This window comes from Nycticebus coucang, chromosome 2 (assembly GCF_027406575.1).
Source record: "Nycticebus coucang isolate mNycCou1 chromosome 2, mNycCou1.pri, whole genome shotgun sequence".
In the NCBI taxonomy this organism is placed as follows: Eukaryota; Metazoa; Chordata; class Mammalia; order Primates; family Lorisidae; genus Nycticebus; species Nycticebus coucang.
Genome location: NC_069781.1, coordinates 183,246,338 through 183,268,170, shown reverse-complemented (window position 1 = coordinate 183,268,170; position 21,833 = coordinate 183,246,338). Strand labels below are relative to the sequence as shown.

At 53.0% G+C, this 21,833-nt stretch overlaps 2 protein-coding genes across 11 annotated transcripts in view; one reads left to right on the top strand and one right to left on the bottom strand.

The window, feature by feature from the left end:
- BANP (BTG3 associated nuclear protein) overlaps window positions 1-14,965 on the bottom strand; it is a 91,635-nt gene extending 76,670 nt beyond the window's left edge. For 4 of the 8 annotated variants that reach the window (XM_053554477.1, XM_053554503.1, XM_053554468.1 and 1 more), the window contains exon 1: window positions 14,842-14,964. The gene's annotated coding sequence lies outside the window, so the exon portion shown is untranslated. Of the gene's footprint in view, window positions 1-14,841 lie in introns of all 8 variants that reach the window. The other 4 variants (XM_053554451.1, XM_053554459.1, XM_053554484.1 and 1 more) reach the window with 2 other exon arrangements.
- Window positions 14,966-18,992: 4,027 nt separating this feature from the next.
- Window positions 18,993-21,833, top strand: part of CA5A (carbonic anhydrase 5A) — a 31,790-nt gene continuing 28,949 nt past the window's right edge. Inside the window, exon 1 of one of the 3 annotated variants that reach the window (XM_053554627.1) lies at window positions 18,993-19,251. In XM_053554627.1, the coding sequence (XP_053410602.1) occupies window positions 19,140-19,251 (112 nt within the window). In that variant the 5' untranslated portion in view covers window positions 18,993-19,139. Of the gene's footprint in view, window positions 19,278-21,833 lie in introns of all 3 variants that reach the window. The other 2 variants (XR_008373186.1, XM_053554636.1) reach the window with 2 other exon arrangements.

Here is a 21,833-nt window from a genome sequence, read left to right as displayed (position 1 = left end):
TACCAAGGTATGCACAAAATATTTCCGTGTTAAGATATACAGGACTATCAGTAACATGGGAGCAAAAAGGAAATTACTGCTCACTTTTCACTTATCATACAGCAGAAGCTCATAAGATGACCATCCAAGGGACTGTACACACTGGTCAACACGCAGAGGTGGTCAGCACAAGTAACGAGGCCTACGTACATGTGGTGCATGTCTGGCCTATGAGAATGAATGAGGTCAACTTGAGGAGGGGTCAGCATGGGCAGGGGGCAGGCATGGGGAGGGGCTGCCACAGGGAGGGGGTCAGTGCGGGGAGGCTCTACTATATTTACATTTTTATCCTGTGCATTTACTACCTTTTCAAAAATTAAAAAACACACTTTAAAAAAATGATGAGGTGAGTGAACATAGAGGTGTGAACTCTGGGGAAAGCCACCTGAGGGAGCACCAGGGATGGAGCCGGCAGAAGCTGCACGGGCTGCTGCCGCAGAGCCCACCAAGCCTGATGAGGGTGACAGGCCCTTTCAGCACAGCTTCCCTGCTGGGCAGTCTGAAGATCAAAACCACATATGACATGAACTCAGTCTTCTTTTTTCCAAATTAAGAGCCAGAAGCAAAGATTATGAAGAGGATAAGCCAGACTTCTAAGGAAAGCAGAAGTGCTCAGATAATACCACCCACCCAACCTCTGCCTTGGTGGATTTAAAACATTTTAGGGTCACAGACTGCTTTCAGAATCTTAAAAAATTAAAAAGCCCATAGACCCTTATCCAGGAAAATACACAGACAGCTCCAGAAGCACCACTGATACCAGAGACCACTGGCCGCCTATCCAGGGCCTGTCCTCCCAAGGCGCAGGACACGTGGCCCACCAGCCTCTCAGGAAGCAGCTACGAGACAGTGCTAAAGTGGTGTGTGGCAGCTCCGAGAACCTCCTGGAGAGGCGGGCTGCATGCCCTCCCACTGGAGGACGGGGCAGGGGCCAAGGAAGCCCTACCAGGAAGGGGGTCCCAGACCCCCTCCCACAGAACTGCCACACTGGTCCAGGCTACCTGCCTCAGACCTCCTCACAGGAAAGGAAAATAATCGGCCACCTGGTTTAAAACGACATTCTGGAGTCTGCGGCACACAGCCAGCCTGAACCTGAGGATCAGCCAGCATCTGCCGGCTCCAGGGGGAACACCTGCCTCTCACAAGGGCTGATGGAAACCACTCCTGAATGCTCGATTCAAGTGTTTTCCTAGTTTCTGAAAGCTAAGAGTGGCTTAAGTAAATGCTCCAAACTCACCACAAAATCCCGAATCCCAACCTCGTCCAAATCAGGACACTAAGCGTTATCCAAGTTGTTTACTCAAAAATCACTCTGTTGCCAGGGTAAAGAGTCATTTAAAATTCTGCTAAAAGTAAAGGTCTCAATAGAAAAAAATCAGGGCAACCAGCCCAAGAAAACTGGAACAGAGAGATGCATGTGGTTGCTATTCTGGCAAACTGAATTTGCCATTTCTCAGAAGTCCTGGGGATGGTCCAGTCTTAATATAATAAAACAGCTGGAATGAGACTAATATTCAATAAAGTCTCTTCCTGCAACTGCCACTAAAACTCAAAGCTCCACCACGTGTATGACAGGGGCCTCTTCCGGGGCGCAAAGGAAGAAAAGCGCCTACCGACCGGAGTGGTGACCCGATCGCTCACCAGCAAGGCAGGCACTAGTCCATACACACCCGCACTGTGAGCAGAGGCCACAGGAGCTATGCTGACACTGCTGCACTCCAGCCTCGAAGCCCCCACAGAGCCTGTGGCCGTAAGGATTGTCCCTGTCAACACTTACCATGTTTGAAATTCTAACAGAAAATATTCGAATGTTTATTAATTCATTTTTAAATTACACACATCAACACATGACATATTAACAGTCTATCTGAGTCTTTTTCATGCTGCTAACAGAAGCCCGCAGACAGGTAATTCATAAAGAAACACATCTCCTCCAGTTGGGAAGGCTGGGGCGTCCAGGGAGCAGGGCGCCATCTGGTGGGGGCCTTCTTGCTGGTCCATGAGACACGGCTCTCACGATGACCCTGTAATCCATTAATCTACGCATGGGTTAATCCATTCAAGAGGGCACAGCTCATGACTCAATCACCTAGTAAAGGTCCCTCACCTTAAGACTGTTCCACTGGGGATTAAGTTTCAATGTGAGTTTCAAAAGGGACAAACATTCAAAACACAGCACATACACTTTTTTTATAAAAAACAATGATAGTTTCCAAAATAACAACAATGAATCCTGAGTGAGAAGAGGGACATTATTTTACATTTTAATCAAATCTCTGACATCAGGCTTAATGAAAGTGGCTAGCCGGGATGGTCTGCTTCCAGACAACTGTGCCGGCCCTGCTGGGTGCACGGGAGTGAGGCCCAGCCTCCAGGGGTGCAGGTCGGAAGGAGGAGGGTCCTGCAGCCTCCTCAGGCAATGGTGGGTCCCTTCCTTGGTGTGACACTGAAACACAGCATTTTGTTTTCCTTAAAGGCAGCTACAACCTGGGATATGAAATCACATCAGTGAACTTTGTGTGCTTTGCTGCTTTAAAATCCATTAGTCCATCTTGCACTTTAAATGCATCTTTTACCCAGGCACAATCCTGCACTGAATTTGGAAAATACTGGTTCACTGGACTATGCGGATTTTTCCAAATGTTGTTCATTATATAATGTCGAAATCATGGTGCCCTCTAATGTTGGCACTGACACCCTCTTTATTGGGAACTGTCGGAGACAAGCTTTCCAAAATTCCAACTTCTCTTGACAGCTCAGATTTCATCACGGGCAACAAATGACCTGCTCTGTTCATTTGGTAAGTAATACCAATAATTTATCAATTATTCTTTTATAGTACCCCATGAAAAAAGCACCTAGTTCAGCCAGCAAATGAAACAGCCTTCTAGCCTTGAAACAAAGTGGAGTGCTCCCCGGTCCTTCTAGTCCCCTCACGCAGAGTATGAGGAGAGATCTGCTCATGGGGAGATTTAACTAAACGAGTGATTTTTGCAGCCTGGCAATGAAGGATGCAACTACACAGAAACACTTTGGGGCCTGGGCCTTGACTCACACTAACGTGAACTTTAGATGACTCCACTATAAAACTTAAGCCATAAACACAATTAAAAGCCACTTTTACCTGATGTACGAACTGCCAAACACAATTATTAATATGCTATATAAGCTTAGTATATGTTACAATAAAAAATATGATTTTTATGTAAATAAAACTCATACTTTACTTCTTCCCTGGTAGCTACTAAATTGCTTATACTGTGAAGTATTTATTCAGATGCCACAAAACAGTTCATCTGCCAAAACTGCGGGTGTGACAGTGTGTGACTGACTGGACGTGACATCATGTACCCGGCTGTGGGCGCTAACCTTCCTTCTTGGTTCTGCAAGGAGCTCTGCGAGGGCTCCGCGTGTGCCCTCGGCGCACTCACCACACACTGCTCACCAGGCCTGACATCACACAGCAGCCACGTTCTGGGGGAGCGGGGCCCTGAGTGGCCACCCACACATAGAAGCACAAGTGTCTGGCACAGAAGTGACTAAGAGGCCAGGCCGGACCCAAGGAGACTAAGGAGGTGGTGTGGCAGGGGCCTTGAAGAATTCCAGAAGACATAAGACATGTAAATGTGGACGGTGCCTTCAGCGGCACTGAGTGGCTGCCCATTCAGCTCGCCCTTGTGCTCAGGACAGGAGGTGCCCAGCACTGGGCAGAAACAGGCAGACCTCTGCCACTCACACGCACGTCTGCAGAGCAGCAGGCCCAGAGGGCTGTGAACCCAGGTGAAGAGCAGGCACTGGGTGTGGGTGTTCTTCCTGCTGCTTCTCTCGGGCTGTGATGAGGCAGCAGCACAGAAATCACTGGCTTAGGGAAACACACTCTGTGAACAAGTGGCAGGCGCCCAAAACTGCGGAGCGGCACAGCTTCGTGCAGGCATCATTACTAGGATGGGCCGTGGGATGCTCCTTTCCCTGTTAACTGGCCTCAAGGACACTGCCTGGGAACACGTCCCCCCTGCAGTCCTTCCTTAGCTCTCCCTTCCCGCCACCCCTGCCACCCTTCAGTATCCCACGTCACCAATCTCAGGGCCCCCACACTGACACCCTTCTCTGCTGCACACTTCATCACCCAGTAACCGGCCCCTCACCGAGTCCCTGGTGCCAACTGCTCCAAAGGGAGGCAGCATCCCTCTGCGACACACCACGCTGTCTGGCAGGCCGCTCGCTCCTTCATCCCTCTGCGCTCCACGTCCCCTCCCAAAACCACACATGGCTTTGGCAGGATGCCAATCCCAGCAATCTGCCCCCTTGATGTGCTCCCAGGTGTGTTTCTTGGGAGGATCTCCCTCCTCTAGGGGCTCTCTACTCACCGCATCACCCAAACTTGCTGGCCAGGAGTCAAGCCACTCTAGCAACCTTGTTTGATGCCTTCGAGCCACAGACTCACTCCACGAGGGTAACCCGTCCTACTCTCTTAAGCCTCCATAATCATCACAACAGTAAGAGCAGCTCACTGCGCACCAAGCTCTTGGATGAGCCGTCTAGGATATCTCGTTTAAGCCTTTCAGTAACCTTGGGAGCCTACAGGTGAGGATAGTGAGGCTCGGAGGTCAGCAGACTGACCGGAGGCCACTAAGAGCCTGGAAGCCCACCTGGGACGTGCTGAAGACTCATTGCAACCACTGCCCCACAGCCCTCAGAGCCCAGCCCTCCAGCGCCAGTCCTGGGCCCAGTCCACTCTGGCCCTGGCTTGTCTTCCTCACTGTCCAACACAAGCCTCTGACCGAGGCCGCCCATCCACACTTGCCGGGGCCAGGCCCAGTCCCCAAACACTCCTTTACTTGCAAATTTATGTTTACTGACGTCAGAGCAGTGAGGAGATGGGGGGGCATGGAGCACTGCACCAAGTGCCTGGGGCACCCGCCCTTCTCTTCTTCCCCAGGAGGTGGCCTATGCCACGCAGGCTCCTCCCCAATCACCCCCCTGTTTATTTCTGCAAAACCCGAGAGGACACGTCCACTACCTGGGGTAAGGACACAGGACACTCAAGGTCCTTACCTCCTCTATCCACCTCAAAATTTCACACAAACCAAAGCAAATGAGCATGTGCCAACATTTTAAGGAAATTTGTAATACAAACAAACAAAAAAACATGAATATAAAAGAAAATTAACTCCCAACTGGAATGATCAGAATGAGCAATAGCAGCAGCAGCCAACACAGATCAGGGCAGATGGGCAGCAACCTGGATGTGCCTCCACCACCGCAACATGCCAACTGCTCGGCTGGGACCAGGCAGCAGCACAGGTGACAGGGACCCAGCTGACCTGGCCTGCAGCAGAGAGAGGCTTAGGAGGCCCAAAGGAGTCCAGGCACAGACTGGAAAAGCCCATCACAGGTGGAGGGATCCGCACGCGGCCCTTGAGCAGCGCCCCGTGGGGCAAGTGCATCCCACTCCAGCTGCTGTCCCAGGAGGCAGGGACCCAAGGTTAGAACCCCGGTGCTAGACAGTGCCCTGACAGTCCTATGCAAGGCCATAATAGTCAGTGTACAAAGTATGCCCATGGGAAAAATATCCAGATTGGAAGCTGCCCTTGGACCCCAATCTAGATCAGATCTGACATCAATGAAAAGTTCAAGCAGAGCATGTAAATATGAAAGACATTTCTAAAGCTAGCTGCACTAATAAGTTGTCTCAGTGAAACAGGGACACTTTCTTACTACTATTTAAGAAAACCAGGAAGGTTCAGGCATGGTGGCTCATGTCTATAATCCCAGGACTCTGGGATGCCAAGGCAGGAGGATCGCTTGAGCCCAGGAGTTTGAGTGCCATGTGATGACACCATGGCCCTCTAGCCTGGACGACAGAGGAAGACACCATCTCCATAAAAAAATGAAATAAAGAGGGCTGGGCGCAGTAGCTCATGCCTATAATCACAGTACCCTGAGAGAATGAGAAGGGTGGACTGCCAGAGTTCACAAGGTTGAGACCAGCCTGAGCAAGAGCAAGACCCCGTCTCTAAAAAAATAGCCAGGCATTATGGTGGGCACCTGTAGTCCCAGCTCCTCAGGAGGCTGAGGCAAGAGAATCGCCTAAGCCCAGGAGTTGGAGGTTGCTGTATGTAAGCTGTGACACCACGGCACTCTACCAAAGGCAACATAGTGAGACTGTCTCAAAACAAAAAAACAAACAAACAAACAAACACACTTTACTTGAACTAAAGAAATATGACTCATACAATACTTTACCTGCCTCTGGCAGCACTGCCATGAGGTGTCACACAGACGGCACCTCATCCCTCACACCAGGTCACACCCAAGGGGTCAGGAGGCGCTTCTCTGAGACAGAGCCAGCAAGGCCGAGAGGGGCAGAAGAGAAGTTTCCACCTGCAAAGCCAGACTTCTAGGGTGTACGTTTAACCTAGTAACCCAAAATGTTTAGATCATCTTGATAAGTAAATAGTCCATACCTGAACAGGAGACACCTGGCCCTGCAAAATGCGTTTGCTGGAGTGAGATCAGACCACCTCACCCAGCAGATGATCCACACCAAGCTGGGTCCATTTCTGGCCTGTTTTAATCACCAGTGCTGTGGTCACATTCACAAAAACACTCAGGCACTCTGCCTCTGGATTTTACTGATTCAAGGTCTTTCCCAAATAGAATGGCAAAAGGAAATGGTTATTCAAAGTGGTTTTTGTCAAAAATAAATTTGTAGGCTTTTGACTCTACTAAATTTGTAGTTTTCATGGAGCATGATGCCCAGTCTATCATTGTCCAGATCACAGCAAATAGTCATGGGCAGGGGTCCTCAAACTACAGCCCGAAGGCCACATGCAGCATGTGATTATATTTGTTCCCGTTTTGTTTTTTTACTTCAAAATAACATAAGTACAGTGTGTATAGGAATTTGTTCATAGTTTTTTTTTTTTTAAACTATAGTCCGGGCCTCCAACAGTCTGAGGGACAGTGAACTGGCCCCCTGTTTAAAAAGTTTGAGGACCCCTGATCATGGGGAAAGATGCTGCTGCCAAATTTCATAAAAGGGCCCTCTTTCCTTCTGCAATAAAGAATGTTAGTGGAATAATTAGTAAAATCAAAATAAGATTTGCTTAAATACACACATCAATGATAAATCGATGAGAGAATACTGTTGTTTTTAGGAAAAAGGCACTGGGGGTGGGGTGGGGGGAGGGTTTCCTCCAAAGAATGGCAATGATACATCTGCCCATCTACAGATGACTGCCAATGCTGATTATCCTCTGAAAGGCTGCTGCTGACATCCTCAAGCAGATCTTCCCCAGATAAAAGTTTCTACACCCTCAGTGCCTTCACCAGATCAATGAGATGGCACAGTGGATTCCTCCAGACGGCCCCAACTCCCACATTGCAGCTCAGCACCTGACAGCCACACGTACACTGGGGACAGCAGAGACCTGGAGAGGGCGGTGAGCAGGGCTAAAGCACTCCTCACGGTCCTAGAATGTCACTCATCCCCAACCTTGATCTCTGTCCAACTGGAGGCAACACTTCCAGCCCGGAGCACAGGACTATCACACCACAGAACCCCAGCGGAGGTGCCAGCTGTCCCCACTCTGCCCCCAGCAGGGCCCAGCAGTGGTGACAGAGACCAAAAAGCCACAACTTTTTCTTCTTACTGGCCCTTCACACAATTTTTCCACTAACCCAGGTGTGCACTGATATCAGTGCATCATCAGAATCTTCAAACCACTTCAAATGAAGGTTAACGACATCAGGCTCCCTTACCAGAGGACAGTCACCCTGAATGTGCAGATGCTGCCTGCAGGGTGGGCTGGGCGGGCTGCTCCTTCTCCACCCCGGTCAGCAGTGGACAGTGGGTCAGGAGAAATCCCAACCAGGCACGGAAGCAGCTTTGAAGCGAGTGCAGGGAGGAAGCCGGGGCAAGTCTGCTCTCACTGCCTGCACCTTCCACCTGTCTCCTCCTTGGTGTAGCACGACTGTATTTTATGTACAAATTTAAAATAACACAACACATCACCAATACAAAATAAATATTAGGCACTCACTTTGCAAAAAGTGGAATTATCTGAGTTGAGCAAATAAATCTTAAAAATCTGGGAAATGCTGCCTTTCAAAGCTGGGAGGCTGGCTGCCACCAGCTGTGCCGCCCACTGTGCTGCCCACTGTCTGCGACCGATGCTGAGCCGGCACACAGGACCCCACTGCTGCCCACTGTGCTCCCCATTGTCTGTGGCCAACGCTGAGCCGACACATAGGACCCCACTGCTGCCCACTGTGCTCCCCACTGTCTGCAGCCAACAAGGAGCCCACACACAGGACCCTGCTGCTGCCCACTGTGCTCCCCATTGTCTGTGGCCAACGCTGAGCCGACACATAGGACCCCACTGCTGCCCACTGTGCTCCCCACTGTCTGCAGCCAACAAGGAGCCCACACACAGGACCCCACTGCTGCCCACTGTGCTCCCCACTGTCTGCAGCCAACAAGGAGCCCACACACAGGACCCTGCTGCTGCCCACTGTGCTCCCCATTGTCTGTGGCCAACGCTGAGCCGACACATAGGACCCCACTGCTGCCCACTGTGCTCCCCACTGTCTGCAGCCAACAAGGAGCCCACACACAGGACCCCACTGCTGCCCACTGTGCTCCCCACTGTCTGCAGCCAACAAGGAGCCCACACACAGGACCCCACTGCTGCCCACTGTGCTCCCCACTGTCTGCAGCCAACAAGGAGCCCACACACAGGACCCCGCTGCTGCCCACTGTGCTCCCCACTGTCTGCAGCCAACAAGGAGCCCACACACAGGACCCCGCTGCTGCCCACTGTGCTCCCCACTGTCTGCAGCCAACAAGGAGCCCACACACAGGACCCCGCTGCTGCCCACTGTGCTCCCCATTGTCTGTGGCCAACGCTGAGCCGACACATAGGACCCCACTGCTGCCCACTGTGCTCCCCACTGTCTGCAGTCAATGCGGAGCCAGCACACAGGATCCCACCGCTGCCCAATGTCTGCAGCCAACAAGGACTCAGCACACAGGACTCCGCTGCTGCCCACTGTGCTGCCCACTGTCTGCAGCTGACGCTGAGCCAGCACACAGGACCCCGCTGCTGCCCACTGTGCTGCCCACTGTCTGCAGCTGACGCTGAGCCAGCACACAGTACCCCACTGCTGCCCACTGTCTGCAGCCAATGCTGAGCCGGCACACAGGACCCCACTGCTGCCCACTGTCTGCAGCCGATGCTGAGCCGGCACACAGGACCGCACTGCTGCCCACTGTGCTGCCCACCGTCTGTGGCTGATGCTGAGCCGGCACACAGGTTCAGTCTTGCTGCATGTGGAGAGTGAACCACTCAATGTCCTGGGGATGCATTCCAGAAAACGTAGCCCACATGGTGGTGGCCTGGCAGGTGGCACTCTGCTCCCAAGGCCCATCCCTGGCTCCCACCATTCAAAAAGTTCCAGAGGGAAGCAGGGCCATCCCCACCAGGCCACCCAGTGCTCATGGGACTTGGAGGGCTGTGCTTCATAGTGACAGCAGGGATGGGGCCTCTCCCTCCCTGCATTATTTGGTAAGGCTAACATAGAGGCTGTGGGTTTTTGTCACACTTGAGGAAAATTTATTTCATACCATCAGCAAGGAAATACCAACAGCACACACACCATGTTTTCGCTTCTAGTTTTATCCAAACCCATTTCTAATTTCAGAAAAGTTAAGCTTGGGTTCAAGCTATCTGATGACCTTCCATCTTGAGGAAAAAGCAGAAAGAGGCCACAACAGCATTCCTGCTGCACAGAACCTAAGTCGTTATTACCAAGAGGGAGATCAGCGCAGAGCTGTCATGGGGCCTGTGTGTTTGCTCAGAACCTTCCTGGGTTTCCTGACCAGGCTTCCCAGCCCCTCCCAAGGGCTCTCAAATCTTCCGAAACAGCTACTGAGCAGCTGAGAGGAGCCAGGCCAGACGGCTCCCACACTCAACCCTCCACCATCTGAATTTTCAGTGATGTGATCACTGATTATTCTCATCTCTTCACCCAGTCTGGCCTCTTCTGCTCCATTTTATTCCTGCATAAATCATGCACTTTGCTCAAATGACCTGCGGGTCCCCTTCCCGGGCAGCCCACCACAAAGCCCCTTTCCAGCACTATGTTTCTCACATGGAGGCAACTCTCGGTATCCATCTGCCTCACAGTGGACAGTCAAACAGGACAGTCCTGCAGTGCAGCTCCAGGAGACTCCAGTGTTCAGGTGTCCTATCTGCTGTGGCTTAGGAAGTTCACATTTCCGTCTTGTTTTAAGTCAAGACATCACCTGCACCCAGCAATGGGGGCCCCAGGCATTGATCCCAAGCCCCACCAAGTGACCTATTTCTGGGCACTGCCATGAGGTGTCACACGGACAGCACTTCATCCTTCACAACAGGAGTCACGCCCACAGGGTACCAGGGTGCTTCTCTACTCCCTGAGACAGAGCTGGCAGGGCTGAGTGGGACAAAAGTGAGGTCTGCAGCTGCATGAGGCAGTGGGAAACTAAGGCTTAGTGGGCTTCAGGGTAGAAGGCTCTGCCCACCTGGAAGACTGCACACTGCTCCCTCGTCCATTGTAACTGTGTGACCCGTCCGTACCTGTCCCAAAGTCCCTAAAGGCCCTCCCCCTCTCAGAAGCAGAAATGCCTCAGCAGGTTCAGAGAAGTCCTATGAGCCATTTGTACAAGTGAGGAGAAAACAATAAAGTTCTTTATTTACATCAGGCATGGGAGGATGTTTTAGAGTTTTTATCTGGGACATTCCCATTGAGACCCTCAATATATCCCACCTCCCCAGGCTTTTTTCTAAAATGAGCAAGTTTTTCCCTAGATTAATGCAGCTGGAGTAGCCTGTAAGTTGCATGGACTCTCCAACGCCAGCCTTTTGTTCTCACAGTTCCTTCTAACTGCACGAGTCAAGTTCTCAGGATTTGTATCACATAGACAAAGATGATGAGAGAACCGAGGGCTGATAAGCTATGCCAGGTGGTATCGGAGGATCCCTAACACACCCCAACCTGTGACATGAGCCTGTGGCCCAGCTTCCCTTGCACACAATTCCACAACCCCCACACACGCGGCCCACGCACAGAGTATTAGAGCACAAGCACCCTTCTTGCGGCACGCAGAGTCTGAGTCTCCCTGGCTGGCGAGTCTGGCACACTCGGGAACATTGGTCAGGACGCTTAGACTGCGCTTCTGGACACACCACCATAGAAGTGATGTAGCCTCAACATATCTCACAGGGGTACCTGTGATGAGTATCTTATTACTGGTGATGTGACTTTGCTTGCTTGCTTGCTTCAGGTAGTGCCTGCTGGGTTTTTCCCTGTGTGATTTATAAAGCTTTGGGGGAAGATACTCTGGGACTGTATTACTATTATTGCAAGACTTAAGAGACCCAGCAGCAAACCGAGGTGTCGAGCTGGGAACACCAAGAGGACAAAAGCAGGGAAATGGAAGTTCAAATAAGGAGATTTAGTTAACGGTGCTGTGCCCATGTTTGAATTTCTGGTTTTTACAGGGATCTTTGGTGGTGTAAGGCATCCACACTGTAGGCATGCCTACCCTCTGGCATGGTGGACTGCCTCCCCGGCACACCCACCCAGTGAGAAGTTAACTCAAGTCCATAATCAGGGTCTCTGCCACCACATGTGTCTGACTGGCCCTGCCCAGCTGAGCCTGGCACCTCGCCAAGGCTACAGAGCCAGAACCACCTGCCAGCACTCAACTCAGAGGCAGCCATGGCAACGATGACTTGGCACCCGTCACCAAGGCCATAAGGAAGCAAAAGAGTGTCGGGGACAACAGGCTTTGGGAATTCCCACTCAGGTGAGTGGCCACACAGGTGATCTCCCCCTACCCCATTAAAATTTTTAATAGAGTACGGTAAGCCCCCAAGAAAGATAATAGAAGCAGGCAAAGAACTTCACCAATTTCTGACAGTTGGAAAAGATCCAATCAGGGTAAAGGGAGGCAGCCTGAAGCACCCGGAAGCTGGGCTCTCTCCCAGTATGGGGGCCCAAACTCGGTCCCTGCACAAAAGAGCTGGCTCTGCCACAGCCCCTACAGAAAGACAAGGGAGTAACCCAAGTAACAGGGTCTCCCTTAAAGAAAGTGAGCAGCCCTGAGAAAATCTCTGCAATTTGGCATTGCAGGTCCCACAGTGGCAAGTTCCCGATCCCTTGAGGGGACTCTGCACTGCTCAAAACCAGCCCCGTAGACCCAGGCTCTCAGCCAGCTCCTGCCTTAGACAGCAAACTATCAGTATTTGAGGAGCACTGGCCAGACCAAGTAACTGACATCTAAGAAACAGTGGCACACCATAGGAACACATCAGCACAAAAGGGAACTGAGAAGAATTCCTATTAGTCTCCTAGGAGCCGAGAAGACAAGGCATTCAGAAACAATAAGCTGCTATGAAAAAGCAACAGGACAAACGTGTCTTGGAATTAAAAATTTAAACTCAAGGGCGGCGCCTGTGGCTCAGTGAGCAGGGCGCCAGCCCCATATACCGATGGTGGTGGGTTCAAACCCAGCCCCGGCCAAACTGCACCAACAACAGAAAAATAGCCGGGCGCTGTGGCAGGCACCTGTAGTCCCAGCTACTGGGGAGGCTGAGGCAAGAGAATCGCCTAAACCCAGGAGCTGGTGGTTGCTGTGAGGTGTGATGTCATGGCACTCTACCAAGGGTGACAAGGTGAGACTCTGTCTCTAAAAAATAAATAATAAAAATAAAAATTTAAACTCAAAATAGGATCAGAAGACACACTGAAGCCCTCTCCCAGAAATGAGATGAAGCTGACGCAGCAGGAGAATAAAGCTGAGACCCCGGGGTCAGTCCAGCTGCCCAGGACAAACAGCAACTGCTGAGGGAGGGGGCACACACCTGCCGGCCAGGAGTCCCTGGGGCTGCGAGAGAGCACATGCCACATGCTGCAGCACACTAAAATGTCATAGCGGCAGAGGACCACCCAGAAAACTTCCAGGAAGAGAAAAGGCTACCCAAAAGGAGAATGCCTGGCAGAGGTTCTCACCAAAATGAAGAAAGCCAAAATTAAAACGAGGGGTCACCATCAAACCCAGGCAGACAGAAAATCAAGCACTAGGACACCTGCGCAGGCTACGCATCATCAGCCGGGGTCAGAAGGCAGGAGGTGGGAGGGACGTGACACCACTCTGAGAATGTAGAACAACAGAGTCAAGTAGTACAAAGTGCAAAGGCAAAAAGGACACCCAGCCCACAACTTAGCGGCTGAGAACAGAAGAGAGGGGACAGGCCGGGGCAGAACCCTGTCCTAACAGACCAGGTGAGCCTGAGTGACAGTAGAGCTGTGGCCTGGAAGAACCACCTCAGAGGAGGGGACTGAGGGGCGGGACAGGGGACCACTGCTTTCCATGGTCTTTCAGTGATACTTGCTATTTTGATTAAAATATTAAAAACCTGTATTTTAAGCGTGGGGTTCAGACAGACTGAATCAAACCCTGGCTGTGTGTCCATGGGCCTTGTCACCTTATCTACAGGATAGGGGCAGTCCCCCCTCACCACTGCCAGGAGGAACGCTGGGAATGTCAGCACGGGACATGCGCCATACATGACAGCTCTTTTCAAAAAATTAAAGTCACTGGTTATAGAATCCAACATCTCAAGAACGTATTATTTTAATTGCAAGGCAAGGGTCAGCGGAACTTCAGGGCAGTTCTGACGTGGTCCCTCACCACTGGATTTCTGCACCGACGACGTACTACTAGCTGAGTGTTCTCTGGAGCCTACTCAGACCACTGATGGACCCCTCGAAGTCACTCTCCCGTTCACCGGCGTCGCAGCTGCGCCCTTCCCTAGGAAGCCTGCTCCATGCGCGGTCACTCCCGTGGAGTAAGCTGTCCTCTCTGACAGGGGCGCCCGGCCCTGCGTGGAAGGGACTGCGAGCGGCTATCCTGAAAGCCCATTCGCGCCACCTGTTCCCTGTCTCTCCGGAACGTTTACTTCCCCGGCACCCAGGCCACCTCCAACTCCGCGGTGGAACCCTCAGCCCCTACGCAGCAGCGTCTGCGCTACGCTCGCACTGCAGGCACGGGCGTCCTCTACTCTGCGCCCGTGCCTGCCTGTTCCTGGGGGAACAACAGCCACAGGTCTGAGGACCGTCACAGCAATGGCAGAAGCGTCCTGGGTGCGCAACAGGGGCCGGCTCGCCAGGGCCGGCGGAGGGAACAGTCCGGCCCGCGCCCTCCTTCGCGGTGCCGGGATACCGAGGCCGCGGCTGCATGCTCCGGCCACCGAGCTGCGTCGCCGCCAATAACTCAGGAGGCGCAAGAGGACGCCCATCGAGTCCACGGTCCGGCTGGCAGCAAACAGCCCTAGGGGCGACTCAGCGGCACGCGGCAGGGCAGGGGGTCCCCCAGCCGTCCCTGGGGCAGCGCCGCCCCGATGGCCAGCCGGGGCGCACGCGGGCCCGACGCTCCCAGCCCCGACGCGGGAGGCCGGCCGGGCCAACCGACGCCGCACTGGGGCCGGCGGCGGGGCCGACTCGCGCGCGCGGGGCCCCAAGAGACGAGGCCCTGCCGAGCCGCCCGTGCGCGGTCCCCGGGGGCCCGAGTCCGGCACCGGGGCTCGGCGGCGACGGGGCTCGGCGCGCCGGGCTGGACGGTGGACAGGGGCGGGGACAGCGGCCGGGCGAGCGGAGGCCGCAGGGAGGAGGGGAGATCTCGCTCTCGCTCTCGCTCTCGCCCCGCGGGAAGGGGGAGGTGGAGACGCGACCGACTGCGGGAGCTGCAATTACCGTGTGGGCTGCGGAATTCTCGTGGTGTTTGTCGGGGAGATGCGATAATGGCGTCCGTCCTCGCGAGAGAAGCCGCCGCTCTGCGCAGGCGCTGCGAGCACCTCCCCTCGGCGCGCTACCCCCGACCTCCGCGCATGCTCGCTGGGGGCGGGGCGCAGGGCGCGGGAGGCAGGGCGGGGCCCGAGGCCTGCTGCTCGTGCTCCCGCCCTCTCCGACTCTCGGCGAGCATGCGCGGGCGCTCTGCTCCGGAGCTGGAGTGCTGTCTTCCCTAGGCTCTTACATCCGCATAGACGCCCAGGCTCCTTGCCAGCCCAGGAGAAATGGCTCCGGAGGACCGATTGAGGAAACCTACATTATCTTTGAGATGGAATGACGAGGAAGTCTTTCGCCTCGCGACTACAAGTCCCAGAACGCCCTGCGCAGATTGTGCGCGGAGCACTGTGGGATTTGCAGTCCTGTCATCTCTACCGTGCCTGCTGGGACTTGTAGTCTCTCTAAACTCGGGCCTCCCGTCTCGTCGCCCCTCCAGGGGATGCTGGGACTTGTAGTCAGGGTGACTCAGGTAGCCTGTGTTCGCGCCGCCGGTCGTACCTGCTACTGCTGCGGGGCCGGCTCTGCGGTTCCGGAAACTCCCAGAACTTCCGTGAAGAAATCGGTGGTGCTGCTGGTCCGCAGGGTCCGTGCGGAACCCCGAGTGCGCCCGCGCGGTGCTGGCGTTTGTGCCCTGAACTGTATAGGAGGTGGGCGACAGGTGTGTCCCCTGTGGAACACCTGGTACATTACGGTGGCGTGGACAGCTGGTAACATGCGTGTGCACGTGCTGTGTTCCGTGTTGGCGCGGGCGGGAAGGAAGCCCAGCCGTGGGCAGTCCCGGCTGGGCTGTGGACAGTCCATCGCAGGCCGCGCCAGACAGGCATCGGTGGAGACTGAAGTCTGCCCACCTCAAAGGTGGGGACGATGTCCAGGGCGACTGGAACCGCCAGGCGGGGTTCGGACCCCAGAAGAGCGTGGCCAGTGTCTTGTCCACTCCCGCCGAGAGAAAGGGCCGGACGTCAATACAAAAATCCCCTCAGAACCGCGGGCAGGAATCGTAGTGGGGAGCAGTGCCTGCTGTGCCCACCCGGCCCCAGAAACTGACCGAGCCCCAAACTCCTGGCATGGATGCCTGAATGTGACCAGAAAAGGGACATTCAGGGCGATGGTTTTCTTTTTTTTTTTTTTTTTGTGGTTTTTGGCCGGGGCTGGGTTTGAACCCGCCACCTCCGGCATATGGGACCGGCACCCTACTCACTGAGCCACAAGCCCCGCCCCAGGGCGATGGTTTTCGCATTGTTTACAAACCTCACAAAGCTTCGAGTGCACCTTGCACCTTGCCCCTCATCCCAGGGCCCTGCAGTTCCTGCTCCAAGACGGCCTGAAGGAACAAACACACGAATGAGTGGATGAAACCATGCGGCAGACACAGGCCTCCCTGAGCTTACTTTTCATCTCCACTGAACTATTGCACAGGATCCAATTTCTATACTGTCCGATGCAACTATCGTCGCTATTAAGTTTGCCCACCATGTTTGTAATTTTTGGACTGTGTTACCCTTAAAATCATTGTAACCCTCGAACTGTAGTTTCTTTGAGACACTTGAGTATAAAGACAAAGGTCTCTTTGAGATACTTTCCTTAAGCATAAAGAAAGTAAACACTGATTTGCAAAACCATAGCAAAGATCTCAGGACATGTCCTTGGTGCCTAGTGGAAAAGATCTGGAGATTAGGGAGGTCTAAAGGACTATTCCCGCAAGGCTTAGGAACTTTTCTCCGAGGAAACAAAGTAAATGAGCTACATTGCAGTTTGGACCCATTAGTTTTTCCAGGAAAAATGACCTGCCGTTCCAGGTCCTAGGACCATTTTGGGGGTCATGGTCTTCCACGTTCCCCAATGAGTTTGAGTTCCATATACTTTCCAATGGGCGTACAACTTGAAATAGCAATGTGTAAATTTCTAGTCGAAAAGAACTACTTCTGAAAAAAATGGTGTGAGAGTACAGGGGATTCCGTTTGTGAGTATGGATAACTTGTGTGCAGTTACTTTGAAATATTCTCAAAATAAGCACAGGAAAAAAAAACACAGAAGTACTCTTGGAGGCCTAACAGGTGCATACCAGTGGGGGGATTTCAGAGATAATCACGATATGATATTCTGTCTGGAGTATAGAAAATAAATTGGGGAGGAAATGAAGTGTCCTATGGGGATTTGGGCGAGCAGCTGATGAGGCTGTGGCAGGGCTCTGGTAAGAGAGATGGGGGCTTGGAGCAGGGAGAGCACAGTATGGACAGGGGTGTTGATATTTGGATAGATTGGAATGATCCCAAGGGGTGAAAACTTACAGGACTTGGCTGCCCCCATGGGGCCAGAGAGGAAAAACACAGGGAAACGCTGAAGCTGGGACACTCTTCCTTTCCTGTGCATGTACGGCAGCTCCTCGCTCCCCAGCTTTGGGGCTGTAGGACTGAGTCACACCATCTGCTTCCCAGGTTCTGGGACTCAGGCCTGGGCTGGGCTGAGCTGCACCTGCGGCAGGCAGACGGCCTATTATGGGACTTGTCAGCCTCCATGATCATCTGGGCCGATTCCCCTGTGTATTTCCTCCCATACTTCTTATCTCCCATCCAAGTACTAACCAGGCCCGACCCTGCTTAGCTTCCGAGATCAGACGAGATTGGGCACGTTCAGGGTGGTATGGCCGTAGACCCATATGTCTATCCATGTGTGTATCTCTCCATATGTGCTATTGGTCTGTCTCCGGAGACCCCAGTCAGATATGCTGGGCTGGGAAGACTTTCTAACTAAAGCAAAGCCTTGACATGAAGGCCCCAGACCCACAGCCCCTGCATCCATGTGTTCTGCCTGAAAGGGACAAGCTGAACATGGCAGAGTAGCCAAGGACGTCCCCCAAGAGCCCATAGATGGTCAGCTGACCAGAGAGACATTGTTGGGAGAGACCTGTGACTCACGCGGGGCCCAGGAGAGCATGGGGTGGGGGGTTACACAGTCCACAGTCGTGGCACTGCTGTTCTCGGGTCTTCACTTGAGTCCACTCACTAAACCACAACAGCTCTGCCGAGTGCCTTTGTCCCCACTTCACAGATGGGAAAACTGAGGCAAAAGTCAAAGGTGAATGCATGAGTCTGGCTCCCCAAGAGTGGGTGTGTTTCCAAAGTGACTCACGGGCAGAAAAGCACATGGAATCCAGACGTGGTTCTTATTACCTGAAACTAAGGCAGCTGTTGGAGCCATGGGTCAAAGCTGCAGGTGACATTATGCATGCGACTCCACAAGTTCTGGGACCCCAGGAGCCCACAGGTGGACTGAGGCTTCAGCATGTGTGTTCTGTCATTTTCCCAGATCTGAGATTCTAGGATTCTGTGATCAGGTGTGATATCCCCACCCTCTAAAAAATGGCAACTGTAAACCAAAATAATAAAATTACAAACTTGTCCATCCCAATCATCTAGGGCCCAGTTCTCAGGAAAAGGTATCTGGGGAAAAACTGCCGTACCATGTGGGGAGGGTTTCTTGGCATCTGCAGATATTGCAGAGGTTTGGAAGGGCGACCATCTCACTGTCCAAATGCAGACACTTCTGTGTATAAAAGAGCATGCTTAATATTTATGCCAAGACAATAGGCATAAGCCAGGAGTGTCTCAGGCCACAGGCCATAAATCCAGGTCAAATCATCAAATCACGCCTTTCTTTGGAGAGTGAGGACCCCAGCATCGCCGGGAGCCCTGGGCGTGCAGCTGCCTGCTGCCCACCCTAGCCCCCAGTACTGTGGCAGCTCCTGTCCTTGCACCTTGGAGCCACTGTTTCTTTCTCGTGTCTGTGCCTGGCCTTGAGCATCCCACAGCTCCAAGCCATAGGGTCAACACCACGAGAGCGGGTACTTTGCCCTCTCCCAGTCCCCTCTGGTGTTCTCCCTGCAGCTCCCAGCTGGCTCTCTGTAAAGTGTTTCTGACTCATGGGCAGATTCTCCCCACTGTTTACCAGATCAAAGCACAGTGACCTGATCGCCGTGTCTCCAGTGAAGGCCACTTGTCTCCACGCACCCACCTGTCGGCCAGACCAAACATCATCCAGCAAGTTGGGATGGGCATGGGCTAAACTTTAACCCAGGCTCAGGGTCTGGGTGAGTCTCCACAAAAAGCAGCGGGTACCCCCCACTCCTCAGTGGCTGTGAGTAACGTGAGCACAGAGAGTGCAAACGGCCACCTGCTCTTGATTGGGGTCCACAGAACAGACCCAAGATGCTGGCGAGGAGCCATCGGCAAGCCTTTGGTTTCTCACTCCTGGTCAAGCAGGTGTGGGGGCCTCTGCGGCCACAGCGTCTGTGTTCTCAGCACTCCCGTGCACTCCCTTGTAAGTGGATCGTCAAGTTTCCCAGGGTGCGTTTGACATGTCTACCTGTGTGGGGCCTTTGGAGATGACATAGTCCACAGCCAGACTTCCACTCCTCTGTTTGCATTTGGCGACCTTGGGTGTCCTTGGGCGAATCATTTAAGCTCAGTTTCATAAGGTGGGCAGGAGGGTGAGATGCTCAGGACACACAGGTAGTAGGTGCCCCACCAAGAGATCCGTCAGAGATCCATGACCTGTTGTCCTGGTGGGCCGAGCTACGAGGGTCACAATTCCTCTGATGCCCCTTCAGCAGGGAACATTCCCAGGCCATCATGTAACAAGTAGATCATTGGGCCAGTCCACCAGGAGACTGCACCAGCTTTAGCCTAATGCTCTTTCTGGGCATCAGACTCCCCTCTATGAACTAAGGGGCTGTATCCAGGGCTGCTGAGCCCAGGGCTCCACCTCAGAAGTCCCATACCTTCCTTCTGGCAGCTAAAAGACAAGGGGCTTCGAAGCCAAACCCCAGATATGGGTGCTGGTGCCACTGTCTGGGGGAGGGGGAAAAGGGGAGGCTCATGCAGGTCACCTCACCTCCCTGAGGTTCTGTTTCCTCATCTATAAACTGGGGGTGGCATTGTCTCCCAGGACTCGGAGAAAGTATGATGTGTGCAGACTCAACGTGGTGGTCCACACCAGCTCTGTCCAGGTCCCTGCCCCTAGGACAGGGGTCCTCAAACTATGGCCCGCAGGCCACATGTGGCGGTGTGATTGTATTTGTTCCCATTTTGTTTTTTTACTTCAAAATAAGATATGTGCAGTGTGCATAGGAATTTGTTCATAGTTTTTTGGTTTTTTTTTAACTATAGTCAAGCCCTCCAACAGTCTGAGGGACAGTGAACTGGCTCCCTGTTTTAAAAGTTTGAGGACCCTGCCCTAGGAACTCCGGGCTATGGAGTGGGGAGCAGAGCTGTGGGGCATGCTGGAGCCCTGGGTGGCTGCCCTGAGGCTCAGGGAGCCAAGTCATTTCAGTTCCACAATGAAGGGAAAATATTCCACCCAATAGGCGAGACTCAAGCTTCCTAACAAAGGGTCCTCTCTGTTGGTATTTACTCATCGGTATCCCACAGAATGATTCATTTAGGAAAAAAATTGGTGTGAGAGTGACTGAAAATCACTGGTAGTTTGATCTTGAGAGAAAAGCCATATGGTTACAAGATGTTCAGAAATCATTTTAGGAATCATTTTAGTTACACATTCTCTCTTCGTGTTTCAGCGGGTGCCAGGGCCGCCTCTTAGCAATGAAGAGCGTCTGTTCCTAAGTCTGTGACCCACGACATCACATTGCTAACTCAAAATCAGCCATGGTGGGAGTATTTACACCAGTTTCATTAGCAAACACTGGAAATCCAAGGTTTTAATTCCCTAGGAGAACCTCTAATTACACATTTACCAGCACATTCTTAAACAATTTTTTTTTTTTTGGCAGTTTTTGGCCGAGGCCAGGTTTGAACCCACCACCTCTGGTATATGGGGCCGGTGCCCTACTCATTGAGCCACAGGCGCCGCCCATTCTTAAACAATTTAATACGCATTTCGTGCTCACATGTCCTGGATTTGGCTTGCCCCGGCTGAGCTGGGCTCAGCTGGATTCCCTGCTGCGGGACAGGGCCAGGCCTGCTCAACACGTCTCCATCTTCTGGTGACCAGCAGCTGCCTGCAGAAGTCCTTCTCATGACAAAGGGCAAGTGTTGAGAGGGCCAGTCCCCCGGTAGGCCATCAAAGCCTCTGCTCACTCATAACCTGCTAACATCCCGATTATCAAAGCAGGGCACGGGTGGCCAAGCCCAGGGACCCCCCGCAGAGATTGAGGGGAAGTAGGAGAAGGTTGCTGGAGGATAATTAAAGCTGGAGGACAAGAGCAAGTTGAGGGAAGGGGGTTCTCCCAGATGGCACCCACGTGGGTTCGAGCTCCCTGGGGTGGGGACCCAGCTTGTAGCTCCAGACCATGTCCACTGTACTTGAGCCAGGGTTCCCCCTGCAGGAGAAGCTCCACAGGAGTTTGCTGAATGATTGAGAAGGAGGATAATATTCTACTTTCATAACTTCCCATCAGAGACCTGCTTTTGTTAGCACATGACTTCCCTTGCCGTGCACAAAGTGAGTGAACACTGTTCTTGGGGCCTATTCAGTACTCACACAACATCACATCTTTGCTGGAGCAATGAGCCGCATCCACGCACGTGGTGGCAGACACGGTGCTCGACACAGATGTCTCACTGTTGGTGGCAGCTCAGCAAATCACTCTCCCTACCCTCGCATCTGTGTGCATTGGGGAGGTCATGTCTCCTGTTGATGAGGGCCTCCTCTGTGGCCCCAGCTGCTCCAAGTTCCATCTATTTTTTTTTAATTAAGTTTATTTATTTTTGTATTTTTGTTGTTGTTGTTGTTGTTGTTGCAGTTTGGCCAGGGCTGGATTCGAACTTGCCACCCTCGGTATATGGGGCTGGCACCCCACTCTCTGAGCCACAGGCACCCAAGTTCCATCTAAATTCAGGTCTGTGCAGTGTTTTGAACTCCCGTTGCCAGACGGGGGCAGGGCA